A 23,925-nucleotide genomic window follows, 5' to 3' on the forward strand; every position below is an offset into this window, starting at 1 on the left:
ACATTACTGATAACATTATATCATATGAGAGAAGTGGTACTGTGCAGCTGACCATACAGTATAATACACAATACTGATAACTTTATATAATACGAGAGAAGTGGTACTGTGCTGCTGCCCATACATACAGTATAACATACATTACTGATAACATTATATCATATGAGAGAAGTGGTACTGTGCTGCTGCCCATACATACAGTATAACACACAATACTGATAACTTTATATCATATGAGAGAAGTGCTACTGTCCATACATACAGTATAACACACAATACTGATAACTTTATATCATATGAGAGAAGTGCTACTGTGCAGCTGCCCATACATACAGTATAACATACAATACTGATAACTGTATAATATGAGAGAAGTGGTACTGTGCAGCTGTCCATATATACAGTATAACATACAATACTGATAACTGTATATAATGCGAGATAAGTTGTACTGTGCAGCTGTACATACATACAGTATAACATACAATACTAATAACTTTATATAATACAAGGGAAGTGGTACTGTGCTGCTGCCCATACATGCAGTATAATATATACGAGAGAAGTATCACTGTGCTGGTGGCCATACATACAGTATAACATACATTACTGATAACATTATATCATATGAGAGAAGTGGTACTGTGCAGCTGACCATACAGTATAATACACAATACTGATAACTTTATATAATACGAGAGAAGTGGTACTGTGCTGCTGCCCATACATACAGTATAACATACATTACTGATAACATTATATCATATGAGAGAAGTGGTACTGTGCTGCTGCCCATACATACAGTATAACACACAATACTGATAACTTTATATCATATGAGAGAAGTGCTACTGTCCATACATACAGTATAACACACAATACTGATAACTTTATATCATATGAGAGAAGTGCTACTGTCCATACATACAGTATAACACACAATACTGATAACTTTATATCATATGAGAGAAGTGCTACTGTGCAGCTGCCCATACATACAGTATAACACACAATACTGATAACTTTATATCATATGAGAGAAGTGCTACTGTCCATACATACAGTATAACACACAATACTGATAACTTTATATCATATGAGAGAAGTGCTACTGTGCAGCTGCCCATACATACAGTATAACATACAATACTGATAACTGTATAATATGAGAGAAGTGGTACTGTGCAGCTGTCCATATATACAGTATAACATACAATACTGATAACTGTATATAATGCGAGATAAGTTGTACTGTGCAGCTGTACATACATACAGTATAACATACAATACTAATAACTTTATATAATACAAGGGAAGTGGTACTGTGCTGCTGCCCATACATGCAGTATAATATATACGGGAGAAGTATCACTGTGCTGGTGGCCATACATACAGTATAACATACATTACTGATAACATTATATCATATGAGAGAAGTGGTACTGTGCAGCTGACCATACAGTATAATACACAATACTGATAACTTTATATAATACGAGAGAAGTGGTACTGTGCTGCTGCCCATACATACAGTATAACATACATTACTGATAACATTATATCATATGAGAGAAGTGGTACTGTGCTGCTGCCCATACATACAGTATAACACACAATACTGATAACTTTATATCATATGAGAGAAGTGCTACTGTCCATACATACAGTATAACACACAATACTGATAACTTTATATCATATGAGAGAAGTGCTACTGTGCAGCTGCCCATACATACAGTATAACATACAATACTGATAACTGTATAATATGAGAGAAGTGGTACTGTGCAGCTGTCCATATATACAGTATAACATACAATACTGATAACTGTATATAATGCGAGATAAGTTGTACTGTGCAGCTGTACATACATACAGTATAACATACAATACTAATAACTTTATATAATACAAGGGAAGTGGTACTGTGCTGCTGCCCATACATGCAGTATAATATATACGAGAGAAGTATCACTGTGCTGGTGGCCATACATACAGTATAACATACATTACTGATAACATTATATCATATGAGAGAAGTGGTACTGTGCAGCTGACCATACAGTATAATACACAATACTGATAACTTTATATAATACGAGAGAAGTGGTACTGTGCTGCTGCCCATACATACAGTATAACATACATTACTGATAACATTATATCATATGAGAGAAGTGGTACTGTGCTGCTGCCCATACATACAGTATAACACACAATACTGATAACTTTATATCATATGAGAGAAGTGCTACTGTCCATACATACAGTATAACACACAATACTGATAACTTTATATCATATGAGAGAAGTGCTACTGTCCATACATACAGTATAACACACAATACTGATAACTTTATATCATATGAGAGAAGTGCTACTGTGCAGCTGCCCATACATACAGTATAACATACAATACTGATAACTGTATAATATGAGAGAAGTGGTACTGTGCAGCTGTCCATATATACAGTATAACATACAATACTGATAACTGTATATAATGCGAGATAAGTTGTACTGTGCAGCTGTACATACATACAGTATAACATACAATACTAATAACTTTATATAATACAAGGGAAGTGGTACTGTGCTGCTGCCCATACATGCAGTATAATATATACGAGAGAAGTATCACTGTGCTGGTGGCCATATATACAGTATAACATACAATACTGATAACTTTATATCATATGAGAGAAGTGGTACTGTGCTGCTGCCCATACATACAGTATAACATACAATACTGATAACTTTATATCATATGAGAGAAGTGGTACTGTGCTGCTGCCCATACATACAGTATAACATACAATACTGATAACTTTATATCATATGAGAGAAGTGGTACTGTGCTGCTGTCCATACATACAGTATAACATACAATACTGATAACTTTATTTCATATGAGAGAAGTGGTACTGTGCTGCTACCCATACATACAGTATAACACACAATACTGATAACTTTATATTATATGAGAGAAGTGGTACTGTGCTGCTGCCCATACATACAGTATAACATACAATACTGATAACTTGATATAATACGACATAACTGGTACTGTGCTGTTGGCCATATATACAGTATAATATACAAAACTGATAACTTTATATCATATGAGAGAAGTGGTACTGTGCTGCTGCCCATACATGCAGTATATCATATACAAGAGAAGTGGTACTGTGCTGCTGCCCATACATACAGTATAACACACAATACTGATAACTTTATATCATATGAGAGAAGTGGTACTGTGCTGCTGCCCATACATACAGTATAACATACAATACTGATAACTTTATATCATATGAGAGAAGTGGTACTGTGCTGCTGCCCATACATACAGTATAACACACAATACTGATAACTTTATATCATATGAGAGAAGTGGTACTGTGCTGCTGCCCATACATACAGTATAACACACAATACTGATAACTTTATATCATATGAGAGAAGTGGTACTGTGCTGCTGCCCATACATACAGTATAACACACAATACTGATAACTGTGTATTATACCAGAGAAATGTGCAGCTACACAATGCATACATACTGTAAGGAGAGTTTCTGTGTGCTGTATACAGTGATGCAGACACAGATCCCATATGGAATAAGATGAGATTTTTCTGTGCAGTTTAAAAAGGACATTGTACACAACAACAACAATACAATATTGGATAATTTTCCCAGGTGTACTATATGGTTGTATAGTTCCCTAATTACCAAAGATAGTCCCCGGTGTTAGCTTGGTATGGTGCCCCTTTGGGAAATGCAGACGCCATTATTAAGTATTACAGAAACAACAATGGGGGGAGGGTTTTGGGTAAGTCTCTCTGCTGAGACAGCACAAGGACATCTGTGTCAGCCATTAGTCTAAAGGTCATACAATAAGGAAAACACTTATCCTGATCCCACAGTCCTTGGTCTGTAACCAGCTAATATTTACCCACATTCTACAGAGAGTAACAGAAATCAGTCTCCTGTATTCCCTGCACCGACCTGTAATACTAAGAAGGCCTAATGCCTACCGACCTGTAATACTAAGGCCTAATGCCCACTGACCTGTAATACTAAGGCCTAATGCCTACCGACCTGTAATACTAAGGCCTAATGCCCACCGATCTGTGATACTAAGGCCTAATGCCCACCGATCTGTAATACTAAGGCCTACTACCTACCGACCTGTAATACTAAGGCCTAATGCCTACCGACCTGTAATACTAAGGCCTAATGCCTACCGACCTGTAATACTAAGGCCTAATGCCCACCGATCTGTGATACTAAGGCCTAATACCCATCAACCTGTAATACTAAGATCTAATATCCACTGATCTGATACTAAGGTCTAATGCCCACCAACCTGTGACACTGAAGCCTAACACCCACCGACCTGTGTTACTGAGGCCTAATACCCACCGACCTGTGACATTGAGGAGGCGGCCTATTATACACCGATCTGTGACACTAAGGCCTAAAACCCACCAACTTGTGATACTTAAGGTGCCCACACACATACCGACTTTTCATCCAATTTGGCCAATTTCGACGAATCGTGACGACAGATCATGTAAAAAATGGCCAAATCGTGAGTTTCTACTCTTGATCACGATGCCGATGTGCGTCCCCGCACATCGTACCTCGCATCTTCAGATCTGCCGTACTGTAGGGCAGATTAGCCAATCTGGGATACAATGCACTGGCTGCAAGATAGATCTTTAGTCAGATTGGACATTTTTAACTCCAAATCGGGACCACGACTGCCTGGGGAGAGTTCAGGGGAAATCGTGTACATCGGCTGATTGGGAGCAAGTCGGTATGTGTGTGGGCACCATAAGGCCTAATACCCACCAACCTGTGATACTGAGGCCTAATACCCACCGACCTGTCATACTGAGGCCTAATACCCACCAACCTGTGATAATGAGAAGGGGCGCCGAGAGGGGGGGGGGGCGGGTACAGATTACCTGGGCCCGGGCTTCCTGAGGGGCCCGGCGGGGGCCCGGGTCCGTCGCCGCTCCCCCCCCCCTCACAGCAGCTCAGCACACAGCGTGTGCTGAGCTGCAGTGGAGACTGCTCGTGGCTGCTGGGCAGCAGCCACAGCATTCTCCTATGCCTGTGCGGGGGAGCGATCACACTGATCGCGCCCCCCCTGGCTTTGCGCTGGGCTGAGGGGGCTCAGAGCTCCCCCCCTCCCCGGCGCGCGGCGCTGCAAATATTTTTTTTTTCTCAGCAAGGGCTGCAATTAGGCCACGCCCCCTATTACCGGGGCCCGCCACGGCTCTTGGCGGGCCTGATAATGAGACCTAATACCCACCAACCTGTGACACTGAGGCCTAATATCCACCGATCTGTGACACTAAGGCCTAATACCCACCAACCTGTGCTACTGAGACCGAATACCCACCGATCTGTGATAATGAGGCCTAATATCCACCAACCTGTGACACTGAGGCCTAATATCCACTAAAACTGGCCACACACTAGACCAACTTTCATCCAACCATCCAACTAGTTGATTGGTTGGAATGAAAATCTGGTAACGTATGGAAGTAAATGATGATCAGCAATTTGCTCTTAAATGCCAGAAAACAGATGAAAATGGTCGTTCAAACAAGTTTGTTAAATGTTTGATCTAAACAATTTGTTCAAACAACAGTTTTTGTCCATTTTCTGGTGTTTGGGAGCAATTTGCTGATTGTCATTTGCTTTCATACCTTACCAGATTTTCATTCCAACCAATCAACTAGTTGGCTGGTTGGACAGATAATCTTTAGATGTGTGGCCAGCTTTAGGCCTTATACCAACCAACCTGTGATACTGAGGCCTAATACCCACCGACCTGTGATACTGAGACCTAATACCCACCAACCTGTGATACTGAATCCTAATACCCACCAACCTGTGACACTGAGGCCTAATATCCACCGATCTGTGACACTAAGGCTTAATGTCCACCGACCTGTGATACTGAGGCCTAATACCCAACAACCTGTGACACTGAGGCCTAATATCCACCGATCTGTGATACTAAGGCCTAATACCCACCAACCTGTGATACTGAGGCCTAATACCCACCAACCTGTGATACTGAGGCCTAATACCCACCAACCTGTGACACTGAGGCCTAATACCCACCAACCTGTGATACTGAGGCCTAATACCTACCAACCTGATACTGAGGCCTAATATCCACCGAGCTGTGATACTGAGGCCTAATATCCACCACTGTTTACATAAAGAAACGCAGCCGCCCACCGCCTGTGAAAACGCTGCATCTGTGGGGAATATCTATTAAAGCCTATTGGCGGCCAATCCACCAAAAATGACCATTATCTGAGAATCCTGGCAATAATGAAGTATTGGGGCTATTTACTGTAATATAGGGGGCACAGCAGCAGGTATCAGAGGTATCTGCAGCTGACCCTCTGCTCTGTTTTGCAGGAGCAGCCCCATTAGTCCCTCAGTGCCTATGGGGACCACATATCATGCTCAGAAATATTACGCTTCTTGGAGCTTGGCCGTGGTTGTGCGGCTAACGCCATCTTTAGATGGTGACATATACATACAGTATGTCTCTAATGAGTAATAGGAAGATATTTCCCATGCTCTGCGCTTGTACTGAATAATGCTGGTCAGGGCTGGGATGCCGCTGGGGGTACCCGCCTAATCCTGGCATGGATATTAGTTTATGGTTATAATAACCTTATAGTGAGAAACACTAGCATTAATCTCCATACTGCGGGAGGAACCCTCATATACACGGGAAGATAACACAGAGCCCACACATGTAATAATATAACCCAGTGCTGTATAGGCATATTACTGCGCCACCACCCTGTACACTGGCTAATCTCTATAGCAATGAATATTCAACATTCATTGTGACACTTATTCCTCTCAGTCTGTCTAATGAGCCCACAGCCGCCCCTGACAATAGTATAGTATTACAGGGACGCCTCCCAGTTATTCCCTGTAACACAGGCAGACAGGAGGCAGGAATCCAGGGCTGCCGGGGTTAATGTCTATCCCTCTGCTCTGTGTAATCAGTTGTCAGGTCTCTTATTGACCTTTACTCTCATATAAGGCTGGCTCCCAGCTCCCTGTGTTTTCCCCATGTACCAGGCTGAGGATGGGTCTCTTTTCCTACATACCCAGGGTCCCCTGGCAGTTCTGGGGCAGCGTGGACTCTCTGCTACAAGGTGAGGAACCGGATCCCCCCAGAGCCAATATCATGGTGGGGGGTACACACAGAGAGCATCTGCAGTAATGTATGGGAGGAGGGGACTGACTGCCTCTGGCATGTACTAAGAGAGGGGTTTGGGTTCTGCTGTGTAATGAATGAGTTATATATAGACAAAGGGGAGTTATAGTAGGGAGCCTGAAGGTCACTTATCAGTTCCTTTGTCTGATTAACAATATATCCAATTATTATCCAATTGATCGCTAATCATACATGCCTACTTTTGAAAAAGCATTTCAGGGAGATTGTGAAAGCAGCACCTATGAGCGCGGCGGTAAAGTGGAGTATATTGCTACATCTGAGAGGCGTGTCCTAAACCTGATTTACACCCAAATGTAAAGGAGCCCCAAAGCAGTTAGTAAGATCTAATTATTGATGAAAACACCCTGATACGTTTCAGAAAATGCATGTAGCCATAGGGATCATTGTGCCTTATACCCAATGCAGGAAAATGATACTAATAATCCCAATTGAAAGCATAAATCCTTCTTTTTTTTTTTTTTTTTTTAATATGACAACAGTTTCATAATTGGGGGAAGGTGCAATCAGGGAGATTGTTATTATTTCAGGGAGTCTCTCTGACAATCAGGGAGAGTTGGCAAGTATGACCCTAATCCTGTGTGCCGGGCTCCTAATTCCATGTGTCAGACCCCTGATCCTATGTGTTGAGCTCCTAATCCTGTGTGCCGGGCTTTTAATTCTGTGAACCAGGCCCCTGATCCTATGTGTAGAATCCCTAATCCTGTGTGCCGGGCTCCTAATTCCGTGTGTCAGGCCCCTGATCCTATGTGTAGAATCCCTAATCCTGTGTGCCGGGCTCCTAATTCCGTGTGTCAGGCCCCTGATCCTATGTGTAGAATCCCTAATCCTGTGTGCCGGTTTCCTAATTCTGTGTGTCAGGCCACTGATCCTATGTTGTGTAGGGTCCCCAATTCTGAGTGACAGGACCCCCAGCATGTGCATCCTACTATTGTGTGCCAGGCCCTTAATCCTATGTGGTCCTATTTTTAGGACCCCTAATTCAGTGATCTGAGAGACCCTCAATCTATGTGTCAGCCCCTGAGTCCTGTGTGTGCCGAGCCCTGAATCATGTGTGTGCTGGGTCCCTTATCCTGTATGTGCTGAGCCCTGGATCATGTGTGTGCTGGGTCCCTTATCCTGTATGTGCTGAGCCCTGGATCATGTGTGTGCTGGGTCCCTTATCCTGTATGTGCTGAGCCCTGGATCATGTGTGTGTGCTGGGTCCCTTATCCTGTATGTGCTGAGCCCTGGATCATGTGTGTGTGCTGGGTCCCTTATCCTGTATGTGCTGAGCCCTGGATCATGTGTGTGCTGGGTCCCTTATCCTGTATGTGCTGAGCCCTGGATCATGTGTGTGCTGGGTCCCTTATCCTGTATGTGCCGAGCCCTGAATCATGTGTGTGCTGGGTCCCTTATCCTGTATGTGCTGAGCCCTGAATCATGTGTGTGCTGGGTCCCTTATCCTGTATGTGCTGAGCCCTGAATCATGTGTGTGCTGGGTCCCTTATCCTGTATGTGCTGAGCCCTGGATCATGTGTGTGCTGGGTCCCTTATCCTGTATGTGCTGAGCCCTGAATCATGTGTGTGCTGTGTCCCTTACCTGTGTGCCAGTCCTCTCAGTCTGTGTGACCATTTTAGCAGCACTGGGCACACCGTGGGTTCTGCCCAGGACTGATTGTTAGGAAATATTCAGTTCATGGAAATTCTCTCTCCTCTCTCCCAGGTCTGGTTGGGGCCATCGCTGTGTCCGTCCTGTACCACTTCATGAAAGTCCATCTCTATATTATGTGCCTGAAGTAAGTTGTATCCACTAAATAAAATACAAAACACTACATACTACTAACTAGTACACAGTGACTAATTCCTAACACTACTAACTAGTACCCAGAGACTACCTCCTAACACTACTAGTACAAGCTGCTAGCTGGTCTGTTAAATACTACTAACTAGTACACAGTGACTAATTCCTAACACTACTAACTAGTACACAGTGACTAATTCCTAACACTACTAACTAGTACCCAGAGACTACCTCCTAACACTACTAGTACAAGCTGCTAGCTGGTCTGTTAAATACTACTAACTAGTACACAGTGACTAATTCCTAACACTACTAACTAGTACACAGTGACTAATCCCTAACACTACTAACTAGTACACAGTGACTAATTCCTAACACTACTAACTAGTACCCAGAGACTACCTCCTAACACTACTAGTACAAGCTGCTAGCTGGTCTGTTAAATACTACTAACTAGTACACAGTGACTAATTCCTAACACTACTAACTAGTACATGCTGCTAACTGGTATGGTAAATATTACTAACTAGTACACAGACTAACTCCAAAAGCTATTAACTAATACACAAAGACGTAGAAATGTAACAGCCTGCGTGATGGAGGCATCTGTGAGTTTCTTGCCAGTCTGCGCAATGTTTTAAAAGGGAAATAATTTAAAAGGCAAAACCAACCTGGTTTTGCTTTTTAAATGTTGCCCCTTTAAAACATCGCGCAGACTGGCCGATGCCTGCATTGTGCAGGCTACCACATTTACCCCCAACTCCTGACACTACTAACCAGTACATGCTACTAAATACTAACTAGTACATATACAATAACTCCTAACACTATAGCTAGTACACAGACACTAACTTGTGACACTACTAACTAGTACATGTCGCTTACTGGCCTGTTAAATACTACTTACTAGTACACAGACACTAACTCGTGACACTACTAACTAGTACATGCTGCTAAATGGCCTACTAAATACTAACTAGTTCAGACAATAACTCCTAACACTACTAACTAGTACATGCTGCTAAATGGCCTACTAAATACTACTAACTAGTACACAGACATTATCTCCTAACGCTATAACTAGTACACACACTAACTTTTGACACTACTAACTAGTACATGCCACTAAATGGCCTACTAAATACTAACTAGTACATATACAATAACTCCTAACACTATAGCTAGTACACAGACACTAACTTGTGACACTACTAACTAGTACATGTCGCTTACTGGCCTGTTAAATACTACTTACTAGTACACAGACACTAACTCGTGACACTACTAACTAGTACATGCTGCTAAATGGCCTACTAAATACTAACTAGTTCAGACAATAACTCCTAACACTACTAACTAGTACATGCTGCTAAATGGCCTACTAAATACTACTAACTAGTACACAGACATTATCTCCTAACGCTATAACTAGTACACAGACACTAACTTTTGACACTACTAACTAGTACATGTCGCTTACTGGCCTGTTAAATACTACGTACTAACTAGTACACAGACACTAACTCCTGACACTGCTAACTACTAAATGCCGCTAATTGGTCTGTTAAATACTACTAACTAGTAATTTAATATCTAAATGTAGCAATAGTAAGTGCAACAATGGGAAGAGGGTAAACGCTGGATACTTCCAGAACAATACAGACTATGGGGTCTATGTACTAAGCAGTGATAAGTGACAGAGTGAAAAGTGATAAGGTGCCAGCCAATCAGCTCCCAACTGTCATCTCACAGGCTGTGTTTGAAAAATGACAGTTGGGAGCTGATTGGCTGGCACCTTATCACTTTTCACTCTGTCTCCTAACACTGCTTAGTACATAGACCACTTAATGACAGAATCTGGATCCACACACAATTCACACGCACACCCGGAAATGCTGGATCCATATTAAGTCTATTGCAAAGGCTGGATTCGCACCAAATTCACACCCCCACGCACCCAGAAACGCCAGATCCACACGAGGGGGCTGATTCTACGTCAGACACAGCAGCAGGCAACGTAGAGGTCGCCCATCTTCGATTTGATGCAAATGCCGCTACAAACTCCTCCCCCTGCGTAAGTCTGTGCCACCAAATGTGCAAGGACTGCGACGCCCGCTGTCAGCGTCCATACGTGCTGTAGTACCAATCGGTACATCCTTATACACCACCGTAGGTCGCACCGTGGAAACTTGCAGCAGCCTTATGGCAGGAGCAGTGTCTCCGTCTGACCATGGCGAACTGGGAACGTTGCCGTTTACCTGACGTGCCTGCGAATCTCCCATAACACGCCCACTGAATGGACCATATTTGCGCACACTGGCAGCCACCTCACTTCTGATATCATCTGACCCGATCGCTTCAGTGCCTTTGTGCGTACGCCCTGTGCAACGCAAGCGCCGTGTGGGGGGGGTTCAAGCATGTCTGCACATGGATCTGGGTGAGTGGGAATCTATTGTGGATCCCTTTTTTTTCCGGGTGTGAATTTAGTGTGGATCTGGCTTTTTCCGTAGACTTAGGAGCATTGTTTGGGGTGTCATCTATACTAAGTGATCTTCCGCACTCTCTCCTGGCACACAGTGACCCCGACAGACAGAAGAGAGCCGCACAGCTCAGCTCCCAGTCTCGGCTCCGGGACCTGCTCCATCTGCTATTCCTCACCCTGCTCTACTCCCTGCTGGGGCCACGAGTGGGGGCCCTGGTGACTCTGGAGTTCTCCCTGCGTGCAGTCTCCATGATCCTGTCTCTGCCGAAGGTTTGTAGTGTGAGCCCCAGAGGGGGAGATGTCCCTAGGCCGCTGCCTACACAGTCCTTCTGTCAGTGATGTGTCCAAGTATTTATTACCTCCCCCCGGCCCATCTTCCTGGGACTTTACACCCAGCCCATCTTCCTGCACGTCCTTTAAGCTCAGGTGCAAAATGATGGGGCCTCTAAAGCAGGTTTCTAGCGCTGATCATGTCAGGACAGGCTCATAGCAAACGTGGTACCCAATAAGACGACCGGTTTGCATAAAGCCTGCTTATAGGCGGAACGTTTGTGTGGACATTTCTCCGGGGACGACTGTGTGTTTTATTATAGGTCTCGGAATCCTGGGGGCGGGGGGTGCACAGCATACCTGAGTGTTTGACCACACATTCTGTTTATTCATATTTACTTATATATAGCGCAGACATATTCCGCTGACCTCTAACCTGCACAATGGTGGATTTATACGCAGGGTGCAGCCAGTGGATGGAACTGCAGGGGAGGGGGTTACCCAGTGTTATTTGGACTCATACACCAGGCAGCTGTTGCCAGAGTGATAAAATACAGATAAGCCATGGAGAAAAGTCAGTGTGATGATAAATAGAGATTAAAAAAAATGGACCCTAATCGCAGTGAAAAAGTCTTTGATAAATGATCTCCTTAGGGGGAGATGTAACAAGCCCATAATAATCATAATTTTATTTATATAGCATCTTTCTCCAATAGGACTCGATGCACTTTACAGATAGTGTGAACATAATACAGGTTTACATTTTCATAAAATACAGAAACCATGCATATAATAAAAAATGCAGCCATTTTGGGTCATCAGTTCCAAGTATTGTTCATCCTACCCACGAAGGATCCAGGCGAGGCAGCCATTTTAGGTGCACTACATAGGATTACACTGGGCAGAATAGGCAAAGCCTGGAAGAGATGACACAGAATGGGGAGATGAGGATAATAGGTGAGATCCTTGCAAAATGATCAGAACCGTGCGTTGTTTATTCTATACATTAGAGTCCCAGGCGAGGCAGCCATGTTGGGCGCACTACATCGGTTACAAAGGGCTCTATTCATTATCCCTTCATTTCTACAAAAGCAGTTGAAAATTTTCATTCAATTAAGGATCAGGGCCATTAATTATAAAGGTGATGCAGGAGATACCACAGATATACGCTAGTATCACTGATATCTCCTGCTTAACTTCCTCTCCCGGAATGGCCGCTGTCCCCATACACTAGTGTCACAGATATCTCCTGCTTACCTTCCTCTCCCAGAATGTCCCGCTGTCCCCATACACTAGTATCACAGATATCTCCTGCTTACCTTTCTCTCCCGGAATGGCCTGCTGTCCCCATACACTAGTATCACAGATATCTCCTGCTTACCTTCCTCTCCCGGAATGGCCCCCTGTCCCCATACACTAGTATCACAGATATCTCCTACTTACGTTCCTCTCCCGGAATGGCCCCCTGTCCCCATGCACTAGTATCACAGATATCTCCTACTTACCTTCCTCTCCCGGGAATGGCCGCTGTCCCCATACACTAGTATCACAGGTATCTCCTGCTTACCTTCCTCTCCCGGAATGGCCGCTGTCCCCATACACTAGTATCACAGATATCTCCTCCTTACCTTCCTCTCCCGGAATGGCCCGCTGTCCCCATACACTAGTATCACAGATATCTCCTGCTTACCTTTCTCTCCCGGAATGGTCCGCTGTCCCCATACACTAGTATCACATATATATCCTGCTTACCTTCCTCTCCCGGAATGGCCGCTGTCCCCATACACTAGTATCACAGATATTTCCTCCTTACCTTCCTCTCCCGGAATGGCCCGCTGCCCCATACATTAGTATCACAGATATCTCCTGCTTACCTTTCTCTCCCGGAATGGCCCGCTGTCCCCATACACTAGTATCACAGATATCTCCTGCTTACCTTCCTCTACCCGGAATGGCCCGCTGTCCCCATACACTAGTATCACAGATATCTCCTCCTTACCTTCCTCTCCCGGAATGGCCCGCTGTCCCCATACACTAGTATCACAGATATCTCCTACTTACCTTCCTCTGGTGGAATAACCAGCTGTCCCCATACACTAGTATCACAGATATCTCCTACTTGCCTTCCTCTCCCGGAATGGCCGCTGTCCCCATACGCTAGTATCACAGATATCTCCTGCTTACCTTCCTCTCCCGGAATGTCCCGCTGTCCCCATACACTAGTATCACAGATATCTCCTGCTTACCTTCCTCTCCCGTAATGGCCGCTGTCCCCATACACTAGTATCACAGATATCTCCTACTTACCTTCCTCTCCCGGAATGGCCCGATGACACAGAATGGGGAGATAAGGATAATAGCTGAGATCCTTGCAAAATTATCAGAACCGTGTGTTGTTCATTCTATACATTAGAGTCCCAGGCGAGGCAGCCATGTTAGGTGCACTACATTGGTTACAAAGGGCTCTATTCATTATCACTTAATGTCTACAAAAGCAGCTGAAAAATTTCATTAAATGAAGGACCAGGGCTATTAATTATAAATGTGAAGCAGGAGACATCACATATATACACTAGTATCACAGATATCCCCTGCTTACCTTCCTCTCCCGGAATGGCCCGCTGTCCCCATACACTAGTATCACAGATATCTCCTGCTTACCTTTCTCTCCCGGAATGGTCCGCTGTCCCCATACACTAGTATCACATATATATCCTGCTTACCTTCCTCTCCCGGAATGGCCCGCTGTCCCCATACACTAGTATCACAGATATCTCCTGCTTACCTTCCTCTCCCGGAATGGCCCGCTGTCCCCATACACTAGTATCACAGATATCTCCTGCTCACCTTCCTCTCCCGGAATGGCCCGCTGTCCCCATACACTAGTATCACAGATATCTCCTGCTTACCTTCCTCTCCCGGAATGGCCGCTGTCCCCATACACTAGTATCACAGATATCTCCTGCTTACCTTCCTCTCCCGGAATGTCCCGCTGTCCCCATACACTAGTATCACAGATATCTCCTGCTCACCTTCCTCTCCCGGAATGGCCCGCTGTCCCCATACACTAGTATCACAGATATCTCCTGCTTACCTTCCTCTCCCGGAATGTCCCGCTGTCCCCATACACTAGTATCACAGATATCTCCTGCTCACCTTCCTCTCCCGGAATGGCCCGCTGTCCCCATACACTAGTATCACAGATATCTCCTGCTTACCTTCCTCTCCCGGAATGGCCGCTGTCCCCATACACTAGTATCACAGATATCTCCTGCTTACCTTCCTCTCCCGGAATGGCCCGCTGTCCCCATACACTAGTATCACAGATATCTCCTGCTTACCTTCCTCTCCCGGAATGGCCGCTGTCCCCATACACTAGTATCACAGATATCTCCTGCTTACCTTCCTCTCCCGGAATGGCCGCTGTCCCCATACACTAGTATCGCAGATATCTCCTACTTACCTTCCTCTCCCGGAATGGCCCGATGACACAGAATGGGGAGATAAGGATAATAGCTGAGATCCTTGCAAAATTATCAGAACCGTGTGTTGTTCATTCTATACATTAGAGTCCCAGGCGAGGCAGCCATGTTAGGTGCACTACATTGGTTACAAAGGGCTCTATTCATTATCACTTAATGTCTACAAAAGCAGCTGAAAAATTTCATTAAATGAAGGACCAGGGCTATTAATTATAAATGTGAAGCAGGAGACATCACATATATACACTAGTATCACAGATATCCCCTGCTTACCTTCCTCTCCCGGAATGGCCCGCTGTCCCCATACACTAGTATCACAGATATCTCCTGCTTACCTTCCTCTCCCGGAATGGCCGCTGTCCCCATACACTAGTATCACAGATATCTCCTGCTTACCTTCCTCTCCCGGAATGGCCCGCTGTCCCCATACACTAGTATCACAGATATCTCCTGCTTACCTTCCTCTGGTGGAATGGCCCGCTGTCCCCATACACTAGTATCACAGATATCTCCTGCTTACCTTCCTCTGGTGGAATGGCCCGCTGTCCCCATACACTAGTATCACAGATATCTCCTGCTCACCTTCCTCTCCCGGAATGTCCCGCTGTCCCCATACACTAGTATCACAGATATCTCCTGCTCACCTTCCTCTCCCGGAATGTCCCGCTGTCCCCATACACTAGTATCACAGATATCTCCTGCTCACCTTCCTCTCCCGGAATGGCCCGCTGTCCCCATACACTAGTATCACAGATATCTCCTGCTTACCTTCCTCTCCCGGAATGGCCCGCTGTCCCCATACACTAGTATCACAGATATCCCCTACTTACCTTCCTCTCCCGGAATGGCCCGCTGTCCCCATACACTAGTATCACAGATATCTCCTGCTTACCTTCCTCTGGTGGAATGGCCCGCTGTCCCCATACACTAGTATCACAGATATCTCCTGCTCACCTTCCTCTCCCGGAATGGCCCGCTGTCCCCATACACTAGTATCACAGATATCTCCTGCTCACCTTCCTCTCCCGGAATGTCCCGCTGTCCCCATACACTAGTATCACAGATATCTCCTGCTTACCTTCCTCTCCCGGAATGGCCCGCTGTCCCCATACACTAGTATCACAGATATCTCCTGCTTACCTTCCTCTGGTGGAATGGCCCGCTGTCCCCATACACTAGTATCACAGATATCTCCTGCTTACCTTCTTCTCCCGGAATGGCCGCTGTCCCCATACACTAGTATCACAGATATCTCCTGCTTACCTTCCTCTCCCGGAATGTCCCGCTGTCCCCATACACTAGTATCACAGATATCTCCTGCTCACCTTCCTCTCCCGGAATGTCCCGCTGTCCCCATACACTAGTATCACAGATATCTCCTGCTCACCTTCCTCTCCCGGAATGGCCCGCTGTCCCCATACACTAGTATCACAGATATCTCCTGCTTACCTTCCTCTCCCGGAATGTCCCGCTGTCCCCATACACTAGTATCACAGATATCTCCTGCTCACCTTCCTCTCCCGGAATGGCCCGCTGTCCCCATACACTAGTATCACAGATATCTCCTGCTTACCTTCCTCTCCCGGAATGGCCGCTGTCCCCATACACTAGTATCACAGATATCTCCTGCTTACCTTCCTCTCCCGGAATGTCCCGCTGTCCCCATACACTAGTATCACAGATATCTCCTGCTCACCTTCCTCTCCCGGAATGGCCCGCTGTCCCCATACACTAGTATCACAGATATCTCCTGCTTACCTTCCTCTCCCGGAATGTCCCGCTGTCCCCATACACTAGTATCACAGATATCTCCTGCTCACCTTCCTCTCCCGGAATGGCCCGCTGTCCCCATACACTAGTATCACAGATATCTCCTGCTTACCTTCCTCTCCCGGAATGGCCGCTGTCCCCATACACTAGTATCACAGATATCTCCTGCTTACCTTCCTCTCCCGGAATGGCCCGCTGTCCCCATACACTAGTATCACAGATATCTCCTGCTTACCTTCCTCTCCCGGAATGGCCGCTGTCCCCATACACTAGTATCACAGATATCTCCTGCTTACCTTCCTCTCCCGGAATGGCCCGCTGTCCCCATACACTAGTATCACAGATATCTCCTGCTTACCTTCCTCTCCCGGAATGGCCGCTGTCCCCATACACTAGTATCACAGATATCTCCTGCTCACCTTCCTCTCCCGGAATGGCCCGCTGGAGTAGCAGCATGCAGGGTCTGTAATGTGAGAACTTGTAGTATTATAGAAAATAGTAGTGGGGCAAAATCCAGTTTCTACTCCAGTTATAACTCTGTCTCCTTAGAATGCAGCTGTCACAATGGCAGGCCGATGCCTGGGTAAGTGTAGAAGTTGTCCGTAGCAACCAATCCGCTTTTATCATGTTACAGACTCTACTGGAGCTAGCAGCTGATTGGTTGCTAAGGGCAACTTCTCCACTCTTAGTACATCTCCCCTTTAATATTTGGATAAGTGACAGTAAACGCTGTTGTGTCTCCCCAGGGCACCCACAGCTCCCAGATCTTCTTCCTTTGCCAGTTCTCCCTGGGATGTGGGGTGACCTGCAGCCTGGATTACCTGCACGAAGGGGCCCCGCACCGCACCTGGAACCTGCTGCTGGCGGTGGGTCTGTCCGTCCTGATTGTGTGGCAGACGAGGCGGATGAGCCGGCACGTGGGGGTGATGTACCAGCTGCACAGCAGTAAGCGGTACTGTGGGGTGTGCCTGACGCTGCTGGCTTGGTGGCATGAGATCCCCGGCGTCCTGCGCCGCGCCCTGAAAGTGGCGTTCCTCGTGTCAGACCTGGCGGCCGTGGCTGTGATCAACAGGGATTTCCTCAGCACCTCGGAGGCCGTAAGGTTTTGGACTCCACTGACCATCTGCTACACCCTGCTGGTGATATATATGCAAGGTGAGGACAGCCGTGATAGCTCGTCCTTCTCCCAATGTATGGAAAATCTCCCAACGAGAAAATCACTCTGCAATGCAAAGGTGGGGTGGGGGGGGGCAAATACATTTATTATTTGCATGCAGGGTAAATACTGGCTGCTGTTGCATGTAGCCCGCTAATAGTGGACAGCTTTATTCTTAAACTGCAATTTAGATTTCAGCTAGGACGCCCCCTTCACAAATCTAAGGGGTCTATTTACTAAGCAGTGTTAGGAGACAGAGTGAAAAGTAATAAGAAAGAGATAAGGTGCCAGCCAATCAGCTCCCAACTGTCATTTTTCAAACACCGCCTGTGAGATGACAGTTGGGAGCTGATTGGCTGGCACCTTATCACTTTCTTATCACTTTTCACTCAGGGCCTGATTCAGAGCCGGACGCTATTTGCGAACGGTCGTTCAGAAAAAGGGGCCGGATATTTAAATTGAGCGCTCGCTCTTTGCGGTCTGTTGACGCCTCTATGTCTGAACGAACGAACGAAACGTGCTCGCTATTTTGTAAAAGACGCCCCCTGGCCGCTCGCTTCATACGTAATCTCCGCTATTTATTTGATTAATCGAGTACATCGAAAGGCGTATGAACTGCTCGCAGTGCTTGTGGTTGGATTTTCCTACCGCAATCATGCGAGCAGTTCAGGCTAAGAAACAACCAAGTGACGTGGTCGATGACGCTGCTTTGTTAATTATGCACACCCTTAAAACGCCCGTTTTGACCGTTTGGCACGCCTGCGTTCGGATCTCCACTCCCCGTTTTCAAGCACCTTCCCCTATTACCACCCACAAACGCCTCATCTTGTCACTCAAATTAGCAGGCATTCGCTATTTTGCGAACACATGAATTTCGACTGCACTGACTGGTTCGCACATGCGTATTACGAGCCGTACGCATGCACAGTTGTGCGAACATCGCTCGGAGCGAACGAGCGGCCGCTTATGAGCGGCTCTGAATCAGGCCCTCTGCATTCCTGCCGACTTTCTGGCTGCTCCTTCCGGGAGGGAGCAGCCAGATCGGCAGGACAGGGGGGGGGGGCGAGGCCGGTACAAGGGGGAGTTGCCGGGCGGGTGACATCACTTGAAGGCGTGGTGGGGGCGGGGTCACGCGATCGCGTCAGTTTGGCCCCGCCCCCGCTGTGCAATGCCAATAAAATAGGCATTGTGTAGCAAGGGGCGGAGCCAAAATGACGCGAATCGCGCCATCGACCCTCTCCGCTGCGGGGGTTGCAGGGGTCATTGCGGGGGGAACAGGAGGGTTGGGCGGCAGCCGGGAGAATTGCCTGCCTTCCCGGGAGGTCGGGAGCGGCACCCGATTTTCGGGAGGCTCCCGACCAAATCGGGAGGGTAGGCAAGTATGGCCCACTGTCTCCTAACACTGCTTAGTAAATAGACCCCTAAATCTCTCTACACATCATCTTTTTTTTCTTTTTTTTTTTTATAAAGTATCTTTATTGCACAAACATTACATCTACAAACACTTAAATTTCTGCAATTGAGACAGAATTGTAATTTCACAGTGAATTCATGATTTCACATAATTAATTATCCAATTAAAAAAAACTCGGCTACGAGACCTTTCTGGTCTTATATAGGACATAGCGAGACCCGTAAGGGAAATCAACAAGGTTTTCTAGTGTTAACAGGACCCTTATTTGTGCCTCATTGTTGTTACCTCATCCCCAATTCATTCCATCTTATTACAGAAAAACATTCTCTGATTCTAACTGGAATTGGTACAGATAAGGACTGCATAAATCTACCCCAGGTCTTGAAAAACTTCTGAGTATTTTTTGGCTTCCCATTGTGTCCCTCCTACCCTGAGGCGTTCTACTGAATATAGCCCATTCTGCATTCATCTGAAAGTCCTTTTTCCACATATAAATTTATAAAGTCTCCTATTCTCCTCCAGAACCGCTTAATGACCGGGCGGTCCCAAAGGCAATGGGCAAGATCCGCCCCTCTCATTCCGCATTTTACACATTTACAGGAGGGGAAAGATCTGCCCTAAGATACATTTTGAGATACATTTCCAAGTGTGGCCCGTATTCAATTTGAGGCGAAAAGTCCTGACTTTTCGCCTGCTGGACTTTTCACCTCCTTCACCTGTTTTCCAGACAGAAAAGTATCGCGCGCGTGCTCGCTATTCACCGTATTCAGTTTCAAAGTAGGCGAAATCGGGAACGTGGCGAAACTTGGATCCGCAAAACAATACGGGCATTTTCAGGAAATAATTGTAGGACCCCCCCTAAAGATGTCCACACATAGGGGATCACTACGGGTACCCCATTTTTGCCTGCAAAAGAAAGTCAGGTTTTTAAATTGCTGCGGCAGGTGCATATTTTGCGGCTTGGAAGAAGGTGATGCAGAAGAGCATTTAGAAGTTTTTTGTTTTTTTTTAAATAACTATGCCCATCAAATTTGGGGTACATGAAAATGGGTGCAAGCGTATTTTTAAGCCCCTTAAATGATTTTTAAAAATTCTGCAAATAATGCACCTGCCGCTGCTCCCACAATGAAGAAAACACCTGCTGCATATAAGGGAACCCCTCTGGACTCAATTCTGCTAATTTAGAAGTGTGATCCCTATTTTTTATTTATTTTTTTTAAACCCCAAAATTTTAATTCATTTTTTTTGGGTGTCCCTCATTTTTTTTTTTTTTTTTTTTTTTAACAGATTATTTTTAGGGACCATTCCCAGGGGTGCAGGCTATTTTTTTTTAAGCCTGCACCCCTAAACCCCAATTCTGCATTTTTTTTCACCTGCTAAAGGCAGCGAAAAATTATCCCCATTTTTTTTACATTGACTTTTCGCACTGGCGAAAAGTCAATGAAATTGAATACGGGGATATTGGAAATAGGCGAAAATGACGGACTTTTAGCCCCATATTGAATATGGCCCTATGTCGATACTGGAAGTAATTTAGATGCTTTGTTCCTCGCACCACAAAGCATATCCAGCGACGCACTCGGACATTTCTCTCTGCACATCTTACATCTGTCCCACCCGTCCTGCGACATGGTTTTACCTTTTGTAGTTTTGCTCCCAACTCTAAATCACCAACTATGTCTCTGTCCATATCCGTGTTTGTCATACAGAGGAGCAGAACCAAAAGCCCACGGAACAGATGGCCTATCAGACGGTGTTCGTGCGTATGGGGGGCCTGCTGATACTCATGATGACGGTGGGGAGATGGGCCGATATCTTACACATCTTCATCTCCCTGATCGGAGAGCTGTGGTGTCTGACCCATGCTGGAGTCATGCTGGACATTTGCCGGGAAGAGGTGAGGACGGTTCTCTTACGTGGATCATGTGAGGACGTGGTTGGCTGATGTGGCTCAGTACAAACTGATCCTAAGGGGTACATTTACGAAGATGGGAGTTCTATTGAGAAGTGATGTTGCCCATAGCAACCAATCAGATTCCAGGTATTATCTTCTGGAAGGTGCTAGATAAATGAGAAGTAGAATCTGATTGGTTGCTATGGGCAACATCACTTCTTAAATAGAACTCCCATCTTAGTAAATTTAGCCCTAAATGTAATCCAGTAGATTATCCACAGTGACTCCTTGTGGTTATGTAATTACTTTGTCACTGAAATTCAAATTACGTTGGACACCTGTGCTTAGATTCCATAATAATGGTCGTGATACATCTACCCAGAACAGCACATTCTTACAACTAATCTGGGTGTAAACGTATAGACTCACTGTACAGTGTCTGGGCTCTCAGGATCCTAATACAGTATATCTACAATCGTCCAATTGGACGTATCGCTGTCAAACTTGGCCACACTCCCTTCCTGTTTCCCCAACACTTAAAGTTTGGCTGATGCCCTCAAACACTCATCAGTGTTCATATGCTCTGACCAAAGGTCATCTGACAATACGGCCAATAGACATCTGCCAATCTGACCAGTTCATCTACATATCTAACCAATGGTTATCGGTTTGGCCCATGGTCGGTCAGCTATCAATCCAATTTTCCATGTTGTTGGATCAATTCCAATTCCACTGCATGTTAATGGTTCATAATGAGGACACGTGTTAAAAATTACCAAGTTGGATCTGTATGGGGATTGGGGGGACAGCCAGGTGAATTAGGAAAATTAGGAATTGTTGGAACATAGAAGACCCTCCATTGTTCTAACATGTATGCTATAATAAGGTATTATTACTGGGTAATGTCTCCCCCTCCGCTCACTGTTGGATACTGGATGAGAAAGTTGCTGCTGTAGATGACCTACTGTAATATGGAGAAATGTGTGTGGACCATCCTTGGTTATTCTCACCAATGTTTGCCTTCATCTCTAGGATTACGCAGCAAGAATATTATACTCCCGGAAGTTACACGCTCCCAGGAAAGACAGAGGACTGAAGGCCGAGCACAGCCTGGAGGAACAGGACTGACCAACTCTGGGCTCTTTTATGAAAAACTTTAGTGCCAAATAGAACAATGGGGATTATGTGCCCTACACCTGTTACTATAGGAACAGAACAGTCTGTGATCCTTGGCGATTTCCATGCCCGGTACATCTGTCACTCACAATCAACCACCTTGTCCACTAGCGATAATGAATCTAGCACCCTTGGTACAGATTACTTGGGGAGGCGAGGTGGTTTATGGGAATTGTAGTGCATCAGGCAGTGTTTTCCTCACTCCACTCCCTGGGACACCAGGAGATTGTGGCTCTGGATAATGGCTGTTATTGACTGTGTCATACTAAGTTTATTGGCCCCTTAGAGTCCCGGACATAATACTGGAGGTAGGTACAAAGAGTTCAGGTTCCAGACTTATGTGAACTTACACAAGTCAAGCTATGGACATGACGGGACCTTCTGTGGTTGCCTCAGGCTCACATTTTTATTTGGTGAGAATTGTTGGAACTTGCATCTTTGTGGGGTGGTGATGACCAGAGTATTGGACTGTCCATTTAATGACTGATTCTGGAATTATGAGGGCAAGAGTCTCTAAATGCCTCCACCTCTAAGAAACAAGGGAAAAGGAATGTTGCTGGTACCACATCACTCCCTCTAGGTGGGACCTGGGTCAGTTACCACCTTCCTCCTGATGAAACCGTGAGATTCACATGGAGAAACGCGTCAAGTTAAAGGTTTACTCTGTTACCATAGGGACACGTTTTGGAATTTGCTCAAAACGGATTATTATCCAGCTGCCAGTGTGCAATTCAGATCCCTATACTGCTTTGTTTTATGATGCTAAGATCAATATTATTAGCACATTATAAGAATACACCTGACTGTAGTCATGTTTTATGAGTTTAATTGATACTTACATGTGTTATATTTTTTTAAGTTTTATTAAATCATTTTGTTATGGGATACTGACTGCAATCTACTGTTCTTCCATGCGATCCTTGCGTTTTTTTTATTGGTCTTGCTATTTTAAAAGGTGCAGTAGACAACCAGCTTGCCAGAGCGAGGTAAGTATACTTTGGGTGCAGGGCGTGGGGTGCGGGGGGTCACTGAAGTGCTGAATGGGCATGGCCAGCCACTAGAGAGGGTGCACTATCAGCCCATGCAGGTCATAGCTATTTCATCAATTCTTATTTTCCTGTTTGCTCCCACACACTTATAATGAATTGTATGCACGGTTTTTGGACCTCAAGTGGACTGATAACAGTATGCTATTTATCTACAGTAAGTG

The 23,925-nt window shown here is 45.4% G+C and overlaps 1 protein-coding gene across 1 annotated transcript; it reads left to right on the top strand.

The window, feature by feature from the left end:
- The first annotated feature begins 6,725 nt into the window (after window positions 1–6,725).
- On the top strand, window positions 6,726–23,627 carry TMEM82 (transmembrane protein 82). The gene is made up of 6 exons (XM_088466344.1): window positions 6,726–7,208; window positions 8,994–9,066; window positions 11,649–11,823; window positions 17,822–18,230; window positions 21,355–21,542; window positions 22,572–23,627. Exons 1-6 carry the CDS (start codon window positions 7,139–7,141, stop codon window positions 22,665–22,667), a joined length of 1,011 nt encoding a protein of 336 aa, XP_088322470.1. The 5' UTR covers window positions 6,726–7,138; the 3' UTR covers window positions 22,668–23,627.
- Window positions 23,628–23,925: the final 298 nt, after the last annotated feature.

This window comes from Taudactylus pleione, unplaced genomic scaffold, assembly GCF_031769625.1.
Source record: "Taudactylus pleione unplaced genomic scaffold, aTauple2 ptg002871l, whole genome shotgun sequence".
NCBI lineage: Eukaryota > Metazoa > Chordata > Amphibia > Anura > Myobatrachidae > Taudactylus > Taudactylus pleione.